Source organism: Dunckerocampus dactyliophorus, chromosome 12 (assembly GCF_027744805.1).
Source record: "Dunckerocampus dactyliophorus isolate RoL2022-P2 chromosome 12, RoL_Ddac_1.1, whole genome shotgun sequence".
NCBI lineage: Eukaryota > Metazoa > Chordata > Actinopteri > Syngnathiformes > Syngnathidae > Dunckerocampus > Dunckerocampus dactyliophorus.
In genome coordinates this window covers 14509184-14527937 of record NC_072830.1, presented here as the reverse complement: position 1 = coordinate 14527937, position 18754 = coordinate 14509184, and the positions used below count along the sequence as shown (strand labels likewise).

Sequence of the window (18754 nt, the reverse complement as noted above, 5' to 3'; positions counted from 1 at the left end):
AGACGCTGCGGAAAACTAGCAGGGGAAAAATGTGTAACAAAATACATGAACGGAAGACGCTACCGAGAACCAGGTAGGTGGCAATAAGTATACAGTCCAAACAACAAAGGGTGTCCACTGCTGGAGAACACCAAGCAGGGAAATACGTACTTACAAGGCGGACCAGAATGCAGGGTAAGGACAGCTAAACAGTAGCCGGTGAGCAGGTATACAAGGGAGACAATCTGGCAACGAGGAGAGGTCTGCCAGCAGTATAAATAGTCCAGAGGTAAATTGGCTGCAGGTGTGGAGTCCCTGGCTCCTCCTCTGCGGCGAGAGGTGTGCTGCAACAGACAGGCGGCAGCAGCGTGGCAGTGCAGAGCATGACAGCGTCTCTGTTGGAAACAATGAATAGTTTGCTGTTGGTAGCAGTTTTTAAGGATTCTATGCTTTATTTGATGTCACAAATAGATGGTCACATGAAGAACATGTGAAATTCTCTTTTCATTGTGTAAATGGTCATTTTGATGATGGTTCTCTATCCAGTTTCTACAGCCAACATGGCACACACACATGGGCAAATAACATGACAATGGAATGTCTGGAATTGAATAAAATTGTTAGAAAAATGAGAACGTCACTGTACTTATAAATGGTATTATTATTATTATTGGAATATATTACCTGACATGGTAGTGGTAGGTTGGGTTGATATCAATGTAGTTCTTCTTGTGGCCATTAGTAATGTAATTGCATGAGACGTGATGTCAGTCATGTTATGTGGCTGTATGTGTAGCTTAGTACATGTGTGTACGGGATGTAGTATGCCAGGGTTTGTACGATACATTCATATTTGTGGACCGCAGTCCCAGGGAGATTTATTTTGGAGCAAAAGAACACGAAATGCAAAGTGAGTATGAAAACTGTCGTAACTACCCAAAGCACATTATGCAAAGCGTTGTTTGCGCTTTTTGGAGTTTTTTTTCAGAAGACTTTATAGGTGGAATAGATGCATCCCATTACGTGCATTATATTTCATTGAAAGTTATGTGTTCCAGTTGGTCAATAAATCAACGAAAAGCAGTTCATTTGCAATTCCTGCAATTATTTTTCAGACGGCAAAGGTATATAGTGGTCGGGAACCTATCGTGCATTTATCGTTATCAAAGTAAAACTGCAAAATTTTTTGTGATATTGATTTGAGGTCATATCGCCCAGCCCTATTACGTCACCGTATAAGGGCATATTGATGAAACTACTGTAAATATGGAAAGCCCTCATCAAAACTTTCATTTAGATGCTAGCATACAGATACAGTAATCCCTATCGCGATTAATTGGTTCCAGACCCGACCGTGATAAGTGAATTTCAAAGTACGATTCCTTCTTTGTAAATGGATATTTCTGTTGTTATGGCATAGAAAACCTGTTTATTATCTTCTAAATATTGGTTTTAACATTATTAGAGCTCTCTAGACATGAAATAGCACCAATATAGTTGCCTTTATACAGTATTTGTATTACTCAATATAGTTTACCTTTTAGGGGAAAAAAATGGGTGGCGGACAGGAAGTGACATTGGGAGTTCAGAATTGAGTGTTAACTTGTTGCGGGCTATGGCTGCAACAGTAGCTAGTGTTATTATTATGATTATTATTATTATGTTATTGTTATTTACAATTTCAATGGTGGCCTTTATGCCTTAAATTTGTATTTTAGTTCAGTGAACCATTTTTATGCTAGAAAGTGCTTAATTTGGCTAATATATGCACATATTTTGACTAATAATAGGCCATATTCAACACATGAAACAGCAATCATTAATTATTTAATTAATTGTTGAAAAAACGGGAGAGAGTTTGTTTGAACTGCAATGTAGCGAGGGACGAATGTAATGCAGATATCCTCCAAGTTTTATAATCATGAATCACAGTCACAAACGCTCACTGACTAATTTGTTGCTATGTCCCTGCGGAGACGTTTTGCTTGTTGGTGGCCATGATTTTCAGACAAACTTTTTCCAGCGAGGGCCCCATATTGAAAAAAAAAAATACAAAGGCCACTGGTATTTTGTAAGATGTGATAAGAAGTTATATATATATTTTTTTAAAAACTGCATCTCAGCTTTGTCTTATATGTGAAAATGCATATTATTAGTATCAACTTCACTCTTTGCTCTTTTTTCCTCCCATTGTTACTGTTGTTATTTTTATTTTGTCAATATTTTTTCTTAAATCATTTTTGTACATTTTCTTTTTGTAATATTATGACTTTATTCACATATTTTTCCACAACCTAATTTTTAAAAAATTACAATGTTTTTTTGCTCATAATATTACAACTTTTTTTTGTGTTTTTTACATTTGTTTTAAACTTTTATCTCTTAATATTTTTACTTTATTCTTGTAAAATTACTGCTGATTTTTCTTTTTTTGGCCATTGTTACCTGTTTTTTAGTTTTCTTGTTAAATTATATTTTCAGAATGTAGTGCCAGCCAATAAAAAAAACTGCCGCGGGGCACAAATTTTAATTTGTACACCCGTGCCCTAAAATTACAGTGGGTGTTTAGTAGAGTGCAATGAGTGGTGTGAGAAATTTTAAATCAATTCCACTTATGGGCCAAAATGTGGTGTATTTGTCAGAAAAATAATAGCACAGTAACACGGTAGGGGTTCATGTTTTGCTGAATTTTCACCCTTGTGTGCAGCGTTTTACTGCTTTTTACTGTTGATGTATGACCTTCGTCCAAGGTTAGTCTCCACCAATGATGAATCGCCGAGCAGCCATCACCAATGTCTGTCCTATAGAAGCGTACTGTTTACGGTGATAATCAATTGTATTTGTTGTAGTTTGTGAGTGAAAAGCAAGTGTGGGCAACAAACAACGCCACAAACAAACCAAACAATTTTACTTTCGCTTGTGTTTGGACAAGATAATACCCAGGCCAGCCTCGAGGAAGGTTTACGATCATATTAATACATCTTGAGTCCAAATGTGCTGTCAGGCGTGAGGCTGGTGAAATATGAATTTGTGCTCTTTTCCAGTCATCAATATGTCATGCTGTGCAACATTAAGGGGCCTCCTCACTCACTCACAGACTGTCATGACTTTCTCCCGCTCTCAGGAAGCAGACACGGACGATCAGCAGGGAACGCTAACGTACGAGGAGTTCTCCGTCTTCTACAAGATGATGTCCATGCGTCGGGACCTCTTCCTCCTTATGATGGCCTACAGCGACAGGAAGGACCACCTGACACCCGACGAGCTGGCCAACCTGTTGCGCAGTGAGCAGAAGGTAGGGGGCGCTGTTACTTTGTGTTGGGCATGGTTTACAACAGTGGTGTCCAAAGTGCGGTTCGGGGGCCATTTGTAGCCCGCGCCTGTTTTTTTATTGGCCCGTGGCACATTCTAAAAATATAATTTAACAAGACCAGGGCTCATTTTTACAAGAATTAAGTCAAAACATATATATAAGTGCATGGCTCAGATCAAGGGTACCCAAGTGTTACATTTAAAATTTCAAACTCGCGGATAGACCTTGGTAATGTTATCAACACAAACTTCAAACATTGCAAAACACACACACCCAACATACCAGAGCTCGAGACATCTTCCATTTCCCATAGCAACCCTCCGAAGTTCACTCTTTCTTAAATGTAATGTACATAACTCGGTGTCCACTCGGTGTTAGACTTTTGCTCAAATAATCTTATTTTACTGTTTTATACACAAAAAAATCACTTTAGTTGCAGAGTTGAGTAATTATTCCATGAATATATACCATTGTAATCATCATGAGGTTTGTTTTTCCATGGAATTATGTTCTTCAAAATTTTCATCAGCAGGCGGACACGAAGGTTATGTACTTTTCACTAATGATTACACAACAGTTATTTTTTTTTACACTGAGAATATTTGAATAAAACACATTAGAAACCAATTTCAGACATCATGCTTTAATTCTAAGTAGAAATCATGACAAAATTATCACAGAAAATATTGTTTATTTCACAACAAAAGTAGACATGCTTTACATGTAACATTTCAATGTCCAAATATAGACACTTTTTTACAACATAGTCGTGCTAGCGCAAAATAAAAACATGAACAGGCTTAATTTATGGTTTGGTAAACTTCCTCATTCTATAAACGCCAGAGTGATAATACCCAGAGTGTCACTTGTAATATTATGATTAAAAATAGTCTTTTTAGTAGCATATAATAGAAATATTAAACAAAATAGACAATTTCTCACAAAGTCATAATATTATAAAAAAAAAAAAAATAATAATGAATAAAGTTGTAATTTTTGGAAAATTAGTTTGTGGAAAAAGTTATCATGCTACGAGAATAAAGTCAAAATATTATCACACTTAAGCCATGATTATGAGAAGAAAATTTACAAGAAGTAAGTCGAAAGAGTTTGAAAAAAAAAACATTAGCAGAAATAAAAAAAAAACATCTGTAATTTTATGAGAATAAAGTCGTAAAGTCAAGTAAAGTTGTATTATATAACTATGTAATATTATAAAGAACAAGCAAAACAAAATAGAGTTGTCATTTTTGAAAAATTAGGTTGGTGAAAAAGTCACAATTGACAAAGAGTATTTAAGATGAAAGTTGAAAAATTTTGAAAAGAACTACAGCAAAAATAGGAAAAAAGAGCAAAGACCAAAGTTGATACGAATAATATACTTTTTCAACTATATGACAAAGCTGAGAGGCTGTTATTTCTTGATACATAAAAATGCCTTCTGAGCATGTCTACGTGTGTTGCTTTACAAAATATCAAACTGGCAAAGTTGTATCCTTTCATTTTTCACTATGTGGCCCTCGCTGGAAAACGTTTGGACAGCCCTGCTTTACAACTTCCTCACCGATGTTTGAATTTCGGAGCCAGAGAGAAAAAGGGCAGGGCTGATTACAATCATGTTCTTCTTAGTTGAAAACATTACTCCGTCTGGAGGACTTGGCAAAGACAATCTGTCACACTTAAAATGAGCTCGCTGCTGCAGAGCCTTTTTCCTCCTGCGGGGAGTTTTTCTTTCTGTTGCTGACTCTCTCTTTTCTTCTCTGTATGGCAGTGGAGTCCAAATATATCAGGATTTATTTTTAAAACAGCAGCCTGGAACAGCCAGAAGTATGTTGTTTTTTTTGGACATTTCAACACAATTACATATGAATACATGAAAACCTCCTCAGCCTCCTTGGTCGGCCACTCTCATGCCTACATTCCATGTGATACTGAGTCCATGCACATTTACAAATACACTCCTGAAGAGTTGAAAAATAGCAATAATTGACATTTTTCACTGTTGGATCTTAAGGAGATTCTAAGTAGAGCTTCAAAATGCAAAAAGAAGAAAATGGGAGTGAGAAAATATTTCAAGTAAGAAATTTATTGTAAACAAGCATCATAGTGAAACAGGCTGTTCATCAGCTTATCAAACGTTTCTGAGCACAGCCTTTAAAAGGCAAAATCTTGGCAAAAATGTGGATTGAGTGTGATTTAGTGTCAGGTATTCACACTGTCATGATCTCTTGATGACATGAACGCGGTGGGATTGTTGAGCTGCATAAGCAAGGCCTCTCGCAGTGCACCATTGCTGCTGAGGTTGGACGCAGTAAGACAGTCATTTGAAACTTCTTCAAACATCCTGAGGGTTATGAAACAAAAAAGTCAAGTGATAGACCCCACCAACTGTAAATGTCACCAACTCCGATCCCATTGGCTGTCTGTCAAGACATGGGACCATCCTCGGCTCTCGGCTTTTAAGAAGAAAAAACATCTTCAGAGGCCTCGTCTTCTTTAAGGCCACAAAATTGCCCATTTGGAATTTGCAGGAGAGAGCCAAACATGGGACATTGAAAGGTGGAAGAAAGTTTCATTCTCTGATGAGAAAAAAATTAACCTTGATGGCCCTGATGGCTTCCAATGTTAACGGCATGACAAATAGATCCCACCTGAGATGTTTTCCACACGGCACAGTGGAGGGGGAGCCATCATGATCCTTCAATAGAATAATGGAGGTTCAGGTTGTGCAGAGGTGTCAAACGGCAGCTGGCTATGTGGAGATGTTGCAGGGGGCATCCCTCATGACTGAAGGCCCTCATTTGTGTCGTAATGACTGGCTTTTTCAACAGGACTTCTTCCAGTGGAATAATCTCACTCTCTTGGACCATCCTGACCTAAATCCAATAGACAACATTTGGGGATGGATGGCAAGGGAAGTTTACAAAAATGGAATCGGTTCCAGACAGTGGATGCCCTCTTCACAAATTTTGTCTCACTCCCATTTCTTCTTTTTGCATTTTGAAGCACTAATTAGAACCTCCTTAAGATCCATCAGTGCAAAATGTAAATTCATGCAATTTTTCAACTGGTCTTAAAATTTTAATCCGGAGTGTATATGCTTAGAAAATACATTTGGTGAATGTGAATATGATGGTACAGAACCAAACGAGGGGTTAAGCCGATATTTTTGTGTCCGCAGATGGTCAACGTTACACCGGAATACGTCGCAGAAATCATCGACAAGTTTGAGGTGGCGGATGAGAACAAAGAAAGAGGTGTCATGGGAATCGAGGGTACGTTTTTTTTTTTCTCCCCCCCCCCCAATTTCACTGCATCATTTAGTTCACAGTCCCTCAATACCATAATGACCCCAATATAAGAGGACAACAATATTTTTCAAGACAAAAAAATATAATCTTAAAAATATATATTTTTTCATTATCAATGAAATAACAACAGGTAGGTAAAATATATATACAGTATTTAGCTGCTCTACAGTCGTTTGACGACTCAATTTACTGTATATGTTTAAGATACTGGTGATCACCATTATTTTAAAATTAGCATCATCCTGCTGTTTGGTAACTTGCCAACACCTATGAGACTGTTTTTGAGACCAACGGATCTCTGTGTCTGCATCTCTCAAGGTCACTGGTGTGTGTGCTTGCGTGTGTGTGCATTTGCGTGTGTGTGTATATGACCCCAAACATAACAACCTGTCTTTTTAAGACTTTTTTTTTTTAAGGGAAAAAATAGTTTTATGTTTGAACCAATACAAAATTTGCTATTTTCACAAACCCTCTCACCTGCGTCACAATCTTACAATAGTCGGATATATGGAAAAGAACTGATACGTATCCCTTAATCCAGGGGTGTCCAAAGTGCGGCCAGGGGACCATTTGTGGTCCTTGGCTGTTTTTTATTAGCCCGCAGGACAAAATGTAATTAATCAAGAAAACTAAAAAAAAAACAACTCAACAACAAAAAAATGGAAATCTCAACAGTAACTTCACAAGAATTAAGTCAAAATATTATGAGGAAAATGAATGTCATTTTTGTAGCATAAAGTTGAAATCATTCAATAAAAAAGACATGATTTTTTTGTGTGCCAAGTTGTAACATTATGAGAAACAAACAAAACAACAAATAAAGTTGTAATTTTGGAAAATTAGGTTGTGGAAAAAGTTGTAATATTATAAGATTCCGAAAAGAAAGATCAAATAGTTGGAAAAAAAACAACAGCAGAAATGGTAAAAAAGAGCTGTAATTTTATGAGAATAAAGTCAAAATATTAAGAGAAAAAAGGCCTATTGTAACGAGAAAAAATTTCGCAATTTTACGAGAATAAACTTAATGATGATTAATGAAAAATAATGTAATTTTTGGAGCATAGAGTTGAAACATGAAAGAAAAAAATAATAACAAAACAAAATAAATTTGTAATTTTTGGAAAATATGTTAGGGAAAACGTTATATTATGGAAATAATGTCATATGAAAAGAAAAATGATGAAGATTATTGAAAAAGAAAGTTTTTAAATATTTGAAAAATGAAAAAAAAATACAACAGGACAAATGGAAAAATGAGCAAAGAGCAAAGTTGATACTAATGGGCTTTTTCACCTGTGTGACAAAGCTGAGATGCATTTTTTATTGAAATTTATATAATTTCTTAGCATATCTACATGTGTTGCTTTACAACACATTAATCCATCCATTTTCTATGCCGGTCAGTCCTCATCAAGGTCGCGGGGGTATGCTGGAACCTATCCCAGCTAACTTTGGGCGGGAGGCGGACTGGTCGCCAGCCAATCGCACAGCACGTATAGACAAATGACCGTTCACACTCACATTCACATCTATGGACAATTTAGAGACACCAATTAACCTAACATCCATATTTTTTGAATTTTGGGAGGAAGCCAGAGTACCCAGAGAAAACCCACACATGCACGGGGAGCCTAGGTGTAGTAACACCAAATCAATACATGCATCAAGACACAGTGACAAGATCTCTTCATCAGCTTGTCCATCTCCAACCCAAGCACAGGGAAGTGATGGATGTGCTTCCCTGTTTTTGTAATGGTAACGCATGATGAGCCGCAAGATGGAAGAAAGCCTTCATTCACCCTCGCGGCATGGATGAATGAGACGGGAATATCAAACGGATGAGAGAACTGCGAGAATCAGCCAGTTCAGGCGGGAGCCCAATGTGGTGGAGAAATGGAATCAATGCAAATGTGTAAGAGAAATGCGGTTATCAGGCTGGACATCCATCTTGTCATACTTCTATAAAATCCTTGCAATATTAGCAATCTTTGTGACGGGAATCCTCCAGCTGATTTGTGCTCATCATGCTGAGAAAAGGTTAGTTTGATAGCATGTCTGTCGCTTTGCAGGCCCGTAGGCATCAGCCACCATGGCGTGATCAGCCAGACGTGCGGCGTTACTCACGGCACCTCCTACGATGACATTAGTGTCGCTCCTACACCTTCTCATCTCCTCCAGTTCGCTGTTGTCAACCAGACCTTTGCTCTGACTCCCCAATTTTCTTACGCCTCTTCACTCTGTCGCCTCCCTTAAGTTTAGCCTCCAGCTGCAAGCAGCCTCACTTGCCATGACACTGTGTGGAGGAGGCCGGCTGGCGAGCATTTCTCAAGACTAAATTATTTATGGACAAAAGTATTGGGACAGCTGGCTGTTACACCTACATGAAACTAAAATAGGAGAGAATATATTAGTTGCTACCTTTTTGCAGCTGTAATAGCTTCCACTCTTCTGGTTAAGATTTTCTACATTGGAGCATTTTTGTCTATCTGTGAGGTTAGAGGTCACCGGCCACAAAGTTGGAGGCATGAAATATTAAGATTCAGAGGAAAATAAGAGGTCTAATCCAACCCTTTATTGAGTAATTAATTAATTAAGGCACGGTGTCAAGGACCACATAGTGAAAAATGAAAGCTTTCCCTTTTTGATATTTTGTAAAGTGGCTTAGTACAAGTAGTTAGCATGTTGGCCACACAGTCAGGAGATCTGAAATATCTGCGTTTCAGCATCTCTCGCAGTGTGGATGTACTCCCCGTGCGTGGGTTTTCTCCCGCTACGCCGGTTTCCTACCACATTCCAAAAACATGCATGTTAGGTTAATTGGCGACTTCAAATTGTCCACAGGTATGAATGTGAGTGTGAATGATTGTTTGTCTATATGTGCCCTACGATTGGCTGGCGACCAGTCCAGGGTGTACCCCGCCTCTCGCCCAAAGTCAGCTGGGATAGGCTCCAGCATACCCGCAACTCTAGTGAGGATAAGCGGTATAGAAATTGGATGGATATATATTATATATATATTCATATCACTCACTTTGTAGCTCTTAATGCGGAAGTACAATTTGCTGCATTTTAGTATTTTATAATTATTATTATTATTAGCATTTTTCGGAAATCCCAGAAAATTCACTCAAAACATGCGAATTCAACTTAAATGACGTGGTGTCTTCGAACGCAACTCCTCATTGCTCATAATAACACAGTTAAAGATTCAGATATTCTACTATTAAATAAACCAGTGTTAGGTAAATAGATTTTCAGACATGTGTGCCATCTCTTAACTTCATTTAAATTTCCAGTTGTTAATGCATACAAATATATATAATCCTGCCCTGTCATTTATCTTTCTTTCAATAAAATACTGCAAAAACGGGCATAGTGTGGCATGGTGATGAATCATGATTAATTAATTTGAAAACCATGATTAATCATTTGACAGCACTAATATCTACCTGTGTTTCTTTACAAAATATCAAATATCAAGTTGCATGCTTTCATTTTTCTCAATATTTTTGCCTTTTTTTAAAGTGAGGGTTTTATCGGAACGGAACAACACATCTGTATTAGGTATGTCTGATAATATCAGCTGATATTGGCATAGAAATGAGGGGTTCTTTTCCTGATATCGGTGCTAGAGTAATGATGTGCTCCAAACGCAGCAGCATGCTTGCTAGTTCATTATGTTCACAGTCTGCAATTATTTCCAAGTTCCGCCTTTGGATTGTAAATATGCAATTGACTAGGGGAGAAAGGCGTCTTCCTTTAATGCTAACAGTTGGCATGAGTTTAGAATAGAGTAGAATAGAATGCCCTTTCTGAACAGATCATTATTGCATCACTGATGTTTCTCCCCAGGTTTTACAAGTTTCATGCGGAGTCCGACGTGTGACATTTTCAACCCTTTGCACAATGAGGTCAATCAGGACATGGAACAACCTCTGTGTAACTACTTCATCGCCTCCTCTCATAACACGTACCTGACCGGTGACCAGCTCCTGTCACACTCCAAGACTGACATGTATGCCTGGGTGCTGCAGTCCGGCTGCCGCTGCGTGGAAGGTAAGCCGGGATGGAAAATCTCTATTTCTGATTCTTCTAAGGAGCGAACTGCTCAGTCAGCACTGACGGCACTCATGACAGCACGGCAAGTTTAACACACCTAAGTTTCACACCAACAGATGCAATGCATCCACTCTTGTGGAGTTAATAAAGAACTACATCAAGAGCTTGCCGATAGCCATAGCTGACTGTGGCAGACCCCAGCGGTTATTTGCTTGTGTGGAAACATCCGGCCACTATGGGAGACTCTGCGATTAACTGAATGGTTGCATTAATTGGATTATTAAGTTCATCAACAATCATTTCCTATAGGACAGGGGTGTCCAAACTTTTTCCAGCGAGGGCCACATAGTGAAAAATTCCCACTTTGATATTTTGTAAAGCAACACATGTAGATATGCTAAAAAGTTATGCATATTTCAAGAAAAAACTGCAACTCAGCTTTGTCATATAGGTGAAAAAGCCTATTATTAGTATCAACTTAGCTCTTTTTCCCCATTTTGTTGTTTAAAAAAAAAAATTAATTCAACATTCTTCATAAATAATCTTCATACATTTTCTTCCCATATCATTATGACTTTATTTCCATAATATTTTTACTTTATTCCCATAATATTGTAACTTTTTCTCAAACCTAATTTTCCAAACAGTACAACATCGTTTTGTGTTATTTGTGTCTCATAATATTATGATTTCAAAAAATAACACAAATAATTATATTTTTCTTTAATATTTTGACGGTATGCTACTAAAATTTGTGGGAAACTTTGGGAAACTTTGGCCGCCGAAGACCAGGTCGCTCAGGCGCCTGCGACCCAAAACACATAGCACCGGACTCTAATCTGGTATGTAGTCCGGATGCCTCCCAGGTGAGGTGTTCCGGGCATGACAAGCCTGGAGAAGGCCCCGGGGCAAACCTAGGACACGCTGGCGGGATTGTGTCTCACAGCTGGTCTGCGAACGCCTTGGTGTCCTCACGGTGGAGCTGGAGGAGGTGGCCGGGGCCCGGGAAGTCTGGGCTTCCCTACTGAGACTGCTGCTCCCGCCACCCAGACCCGGATGGAAAAATGGATGGATGGATGGATGGATGGATGGATGGATGGATGGGTTCAATTGTAGTGGGCAAAGAGCGTGGCTTCAAGTGTCACTTTTCCTTCAGTTTTGTACAATAAAGGACAATCTTTTCACTCTGGCTCTGCAGTGGACTGTTGGGACGGTCCTGAAGGAGAGCCCATGGTGCAGCATGGCTACACTTTGACCTCCAAGATCGCCTTCAAGTCTGTCATAGAGACCATCAACAAATACGCCTTCATCAATAACCAGTGAGTGAATGACATCTATGATACTTTGTATTATACTATGAAAGAGTGGAAGCTAATTGAATTGCAAATATACCGTTTTAATTGCGTTATTGATTGCATGCAGTCATCCATTATGTCTGATTTGTTTCACGTGATGCAACGCACTCCCAAAGGCTTTTCCACACTAATTAGAAAAAGGATGGTGTTATTCCATAAGAATCATGTTGTATGCGTCTTATTGACGCTGGAATAATGAACCTTCTCTAAATCTGAGATGCTTAGATTGGGGTTGTAAAACAACACAGTGATTTTTTTGGGCAATAATTAGCTACCAAACCGGGCCATCTGCTCACAGAGTGTTTCTTCAGAATTCTCTATGGACTTTTTTTTTTTTTTTAATCTCTGCTGGGTCCGACAGAACCCACCCAAAGTGGGGGCTGATGCGGCCTCTTTCCGCCACATTGGCTCACTCACTCACACGTCCGCTGGCTCTGCTTAAGAAGCCAGTGGCTCCATTATAAAGCCATTTCTTTCATTTAAAGTCACAGGCACCACCATGGCAGTGGATTCAAAAGGTGCAATACGGGCTATAGTGTAGTTTCATTTGGCAGCTTATTGGAACCAAAATAGAATTGCAAGCCTGTTTAAATATTATGTCATTTTATTGACGCTTATTCAGCTTATTCTCTGGTTTTTGGCATTACTACATGTACAGTTAGTTCATGGGTGTCCAAAGTGCAGCCTCGGCTGTTTTTTATTGGTCCGCGGCCTTTTTTTAGAAATATATAATTTAACAAGAAAACTAAAAAAATAACAACATAAAAAATGAATAAGTCAGTAGTAATTTTACAAGAATAAAGTCAAAATATTAAGAGGAAAAAGCTGTAATCTAATGAGAAGATGACGTCATTTTACGAGAATAGCGTTATAATATTATGTGGGAAAAATCTGGTAATTTCACTACCATAAAGTTTTTAAAAAAGTTATATTTTCAAAGTCATCAAATTATGAGAAACCAACAAAACAAAATAAAGTTATAATTTTTGGGGGAAAATTTTTATGGGAAAAAAAGTCCAAATATTATGGGATAAAGTCATAATATTAAAAGGAAAACATTTTCAAAGATTGTTTAAGAAGAAAGTTGAAATATTTATATTCGTATATTTAACAAATTAATAAAAACATAATGAAAAATGGGTGGGGGGGAGCAAAGACCAAAGTTCATACTAATAATATGCTAATATCACAAAGCTGAGATGCAGGCTATTTAGAAAATTAATATATCTTCTTAGCATATCCAGTTGATGAGCAAATTTTATTACAAAGTCGAGAAATGTTTCACCTCTGTTGTAACACTTTGGCGAAGATAAAGAAACTACATAAGATTGTGTACGCTTTGATGGTGGCTTCATACAGCCAGTAATGCCTGTGCACAACTAAATAAACAAATGTTAGAGAACAATGTTACTAACAAACATACTAACTCCAAAAAATTTAAAAATGTAAATAGACATCAACAAAAAAACTTATTTTCCGAAATGCTCTTTTTCCCTACAGTGCTCTTGTGGTCACAAGGACACCTTACAAAATTCTCAATACATAATTTATCAAATGGAGAGTTGTAGAGATGGAGAGAATATTTAATAAATACATTTAAAATAATAATAATGAAGTAATTCTATTAATAATTAACCACTGATATTACATATTTATATTTATGGCTATCATTGACTTTCTGTTACTTACCAGTTACCTGTACCTTGGGCAAATGTAACAAAATGATAATAAAATAAAATTAAAAAAAATAAATAAATAAATAAATAAAAAATGATACATACTGTACATAAATAAATACATAAATATTCAGTAGGATATCACATGTACATTTCAATAAAATGTCTATAAAAATTAAACAAATCTGTTTTCATGAAATAAAAATGACATACATGTGTGGATTTACCTGTGCTTTTCAGTTTTGAAGGTGTGTAACTTTTTTCCCCTCTCAGGCAATTTTTACAGTCGTTACCTTATGAAAGGAAATATCTGCATATTTTTTGAAAAAGTAGTGGTGTGAAAAAGTGTTCGCCCCCTTCCTGATTTCATTTTTTTTGCATGTTTGTCACGCTTCAATGTTTCAGATCATCAAACAACTTTAAATATTAGTCAATGACAACACAACTGAACACAAAATGCAGTTTTTAAATGAAACTTTCTATTATTAAGGGAGGGAAAAAATCCAAGAGATCTATCAGTCTGGAAAAGGTTTTAAAGCCATTTCTAAAGCTTTGGGACTCCAGTGAACCACAGTGAGAGCCATTATCCACAAATGGTGAAAACATGGAACAGTGGTGAACCTTCCTAGGAGTGGCCGGCTAACAAAATGACCCCAAGAGCGCAGCGACGACTCATCCAAGAGGTCACAAAAGACCCCACAACAATATCCAAAGAACTGCAGGCCTCACTTGCCGGTCAGTGTTCATGACTCCACCATAAGAAAGACACTAGGAAAAACAGCCTGCATGGCAGAGTTCTAAGAAGAAAATCATTGTTGAACAAAAAGAACATTAAGGCTCATCTCAATTTTGCTTTAAAACATCTTGTTGATCCCCAAGACGTTTGGGAAAATAGTCTGAGGTGGCGTAAAAGTAATGCTGCATTTCAGAAAAAATAACAACATACCAACAGTAAAATATGGTGGTGGTAGTGTGATGGTCTAGGGCTGTTTTGCTGCTTCAGGACCTGGAAGACTTGCTGTGATAAATGGAACCATCAATTTTGCTGTCTACCAAAAAATCCTGGAGGAGAATGTCTGGCCATCTGTTTGTGACCTCAAGCTGAAACCAACTTGGGTTCTGCAGCAGGACAATGATCCAAAACACACCAGCAGGTCCACCTCTGAATGGCTGAAGAAAAACAAAATGAAGACTTTGGAGTGGCCTAGTCAAAGTCCTGACCTGAATCCTATTGAGATGCTGTGACATGACCTTAAAAAGGCGCTTCATGATGGAAAACCCTCCAATGTGGCTGAATTACAACAATTCTGCAAAGATGAGTGGGCCAAAATTCCTCCACAGCGCTGTAAGAGACTCACTGCACACTATTGCAAACGCTTGATTGCAGTTGTTGCTGCTAAGGGTAGCTCAACCAGTTACTATGGGGCAATTACTTTTTCACACGGGGCCATGTAGGTTTTGATTTTTTTCTCCCTTAATAATAGAAAGTTTCATTTAATAACTGCATTTTGTGTTCAGTTGTCTTGTCATTGACTAATATTTAAATTTCTTTGATGATGTGAAACATTTAAGTGTGACAAACATGCAAAAAAATAATAAATCAGGAAGGGGGCAAACACTTTTCCACACCACTGTAAATACAAACATATGTCACATTTGTTCTTTCTCGTCACTGCTGTTGTGCTCCTGTTTTCTGATTCAAATTGTATTTTATCATCAGAGGTGCCTCTCAGATTGACAAATGGCCCTTGGCTGTTTGTAAATGGAGGTTTGCCCCCTCCCCTGCCACCACACACACGCGTGCACGCACACACAACACTCCACCTCACTGTTTCACCTAAGAGAATCTCAGGGTGTCACTATAAGGGAAATTAAATGACTGGATGTTACACGCTCCGTTGTCCCCTTTTTGTCACAGGCACAGCACCGCACCTCTTTGTGTGTGTGTGTGTGTGTGTATGTGTGAGCGAGCGAGAGAGAGAGAGAGAGAAAGAGAGCGAGCAAGCGAGCGAGAGAGAGCAGGCTGGCATGCATCCCTCCAAGGGAGATTTGTCACTCTGACAAAGCTGACATTTGAGCCGTGCTACTATGCGGCCAAAAGTCACTTTTCCCAAATGAAAACACAAACGGACACACCCACGTGCGCACGCACACAAGCACGCACCCACGCACACACATACGTCTCTCCATAGAGGTGAAGAGGTGTCGCAGCTGTGATGTTTACCTTTTTAATAATTTACTTATTGTTTTGTGAGAGGAATGTAAATGTGCGTGATATGTGTTGTCTTGCAGGTACCCTGTCATTCTGTCCATAGAGAATCACTGCAGCATCCAGCAGCAGAAGAAGATAGCTCAGTATCTCAGAGAAGTCTTTGGAGACAAGCTGGACGTTGCGGATGTGCTCAGCAGAGAGTCCACTACGTTACCCAGCCCTCAGAGCCTGCTGGGAAAGATTCTAATTAAAGTAAGGATGGTAGCTGCCAATACTATAGCAATGAAACTTGGATGTGCTTTAGAGTAGTCAACGTCCAGCTTGTATAGAAGTATTGATTTACTACCCACTGAAAATAAGTCACCACACAGCCTTTAGTGTCGAAATAACTCACAGTGAACATGTCCAAACTGTCTAAAATGTTGTAAAATCCATTTGTATGCGTAAAGTGTAATTTTCACCCGAATGAATAGAGTATTAATTACCTCACACTACATTGTGCATGAGCATGCATCATCTCACATAATGATTCTCCTTTGGCAGGGTGTCAAACCCGAATAATAAAGACGGTTCTTGAACTTCTAGAGAACAAAAGCATCATACAATATAGAGTATTATTTCAGTGGAAGGAATCGCAATGCTTGTTATCTGTTGTGCGTGTTTCAAAAATTGAAAATCCCACAAAAAGTAATTCACCAAAATTAGTTCAAAAACTGGCAAACAACAATAAAATAATGAATCAGCAATTATAATTAGTGTTTTAATGAGTCACGGTGAATCATGTCGTCCTCAAATACGTGATTAGAATGTTTTCAATATTTAAATCACGCCGCTCTGATGTGTTAAGTAAAACAAAATAAAAATCCTTGCCTGAATGTGCATAAATAATCCAGTTTTTCATTAACTGGAAATGAAATATTCAGTCCTCAAAACACCCCTGGCACGCATTACACATGCTTATAATGCTGCAAAGGTGCAGCCGGGTGCAACGGAAAGGAAGTTGTTTATGTCATACGAGTAGAATCTCCAGGCATTGATGTGAAGTCTACAACATCAAGAATACAAATACATTCCTGATCAAAATGTTAAGACCAAGTGAAAAATTCCAAGAACTTACATTTTGCGCTGTTAGATCTTAAGGAGGTTCTAAGTAGAGCTTCAAAATGCAAAAAGAAGAAATGGGAGTGAGACCATTTTTTTTTTGAGTCAGCAATTTATCGCAAACAAGCATTAAAGCGAAATAGGCTGTTTGTCAGCTGATCAAATGTTTAAGAGCACAGCCTTTAAGAGGCAAAATCTTGGCAAAAATGTGGATTGAATGTGATTTAGTGTCAGGTATTCACACTGTCATGATCTCTTGATGGCAAAGGCAAAAAAGCTTTCTCTCCTTGAACGCGATGGGATTGTTAAGTTGCATAAGCAAGGCCTCTCGCAGCGCACCATTGCTGCTGAGGTTGGACGCAGTAAGACACTCATTTGAAACTTCTTTAAACATCCTGAGTTTTATGGAACAAAAAAGTCAAGTGGTACACCCAGAAAAATGTCACCAGCTGGAGAATCCCATTGGCTGTCCGTCAAGACATGGGACCATCCCCGGCCCAAATGAAGGTTGTTACTGGGCTGAGTGCAGTCCAATAACCATCAGACCGCATCTAACAGAGAAGGCTTTTAAGAAGAAAAAACATCCACATCTCCTTTAAGGCCACAAAATTGCCCATTTGGAAATTGCAGGAGAGCACCAAACATGGGACATTGAAAGGTGGAAGAAAGTTTTGTTCTCTGATGAGAACAAATGTAACCTTGATGGTCTTGATGGCTTCCAACGTTACTGGCATGACAAGGAGATCCCACCTTAGATGTTTTCCACATAGCACAGTGGAAGGGGTGCCATCATGATCTCTCAATGGAACAATGGAGCCTCAGGTTGTGCAGGGACGTCAAACGGCAGTTGGCTATTTGGAGATGTTGCAGGGGGCATCCCTCATGACTGAAGGCCCTCGTCTGTGTGGTAATGACTGGCTTTTTCAACAGGATAACGCCGTAGTTCACAATACCCGCTTGACAAAGAACTTCTTCCAGAAGAATAAGCTCACTCTTTTGGACCATCCTACGTGTTCCCCTGATCTAAATCCAATTGAGAACATTTGGGGATGGATGGCAAGGGAAGTTTACAAAAATGGACATCAGTTCCAGACAATGGATGCCCTCCGTGAAGCCATCTTCACCACCTGGAGCAACATTCCCACTAGCCTCCTGGAAACACTGACATCAAGCATGCACAAACACATTTTTCAGCTGATTAACAAGAATGGTGCAGCTTCTCATTACTCATTCCTTTTGTCAACCTTTTATTTCTATTTTAAGGGGGTTTTAGTTTTTTTTTAAACTATAATCTTAAACTTTTGATGAGCTGATGAACAGCCTATTTCACTTGAATGCTTGTTTACAATAACTTGCTTTCTCAGATTTTTTTGTCTCAGTCCCTTTCCTTCTTTTTGCATTTTGAAGCACTTACTTAGAACCTCCTTTAATATCCAACACTGCAAAATGTACATTCTTGCAATTTTTCAGCTGGTCATAATATTTTGACCGGGGCTGTATGTGTTTTAAGATGGCCATGTTAACATTGTCTCTCCATTTTCAACATGCCTACTGATTCTCAAGCAAATGAGGTACACAATCTTCAAGGTTGTGCGTCATGACAACAATCCTATAGATTTTTCAAGACGTGTCATTATCCGCTCTTGCTCTTACTTATCTAATAGCACAGTCGGAAGTATTGACTCCTAGGGTGACAGAGAGAGCAAGCTTCTGCATTGTTCCCCTGGAAGGGATTTATTTCTCCCAGA

The 18754-nt window shown here is 38.4% G+C and overlaps 1 protein-coding gene across 2 annotated transcripts in view; it reads left to right on the top strand.

The window, feature by feature from the left end:
• plch1 (phospholipase C, eta 1) overlaps positions 1–18754 on the top strand; it is a 71837-nt gene that overhangs the window by 27252 nt on the left and 25831 nt on the right. For both annotated transcript variants that reach the window (XM_054794563.1, XM_054794562.1), the window contains exons 5-9: positions 3104–3274; positions 6474–6567; positions 10456–10659; positions 11861–11981; positions 15986–16157. In XM_054794563.1, coding sequence (XP_054650538.1) covers positions 3104–3274; positions 6474–6567; positions 10456–10659; positions 11861–11981; positions 15986–16157 — 762 coding nt within the window. The remainder of the gene's footprint in view (positions 1–3103; positions 3275–6473; positions 6568–10455; positions 10660–11860; positions 11982–15985; positions 16158–18754) is intronic.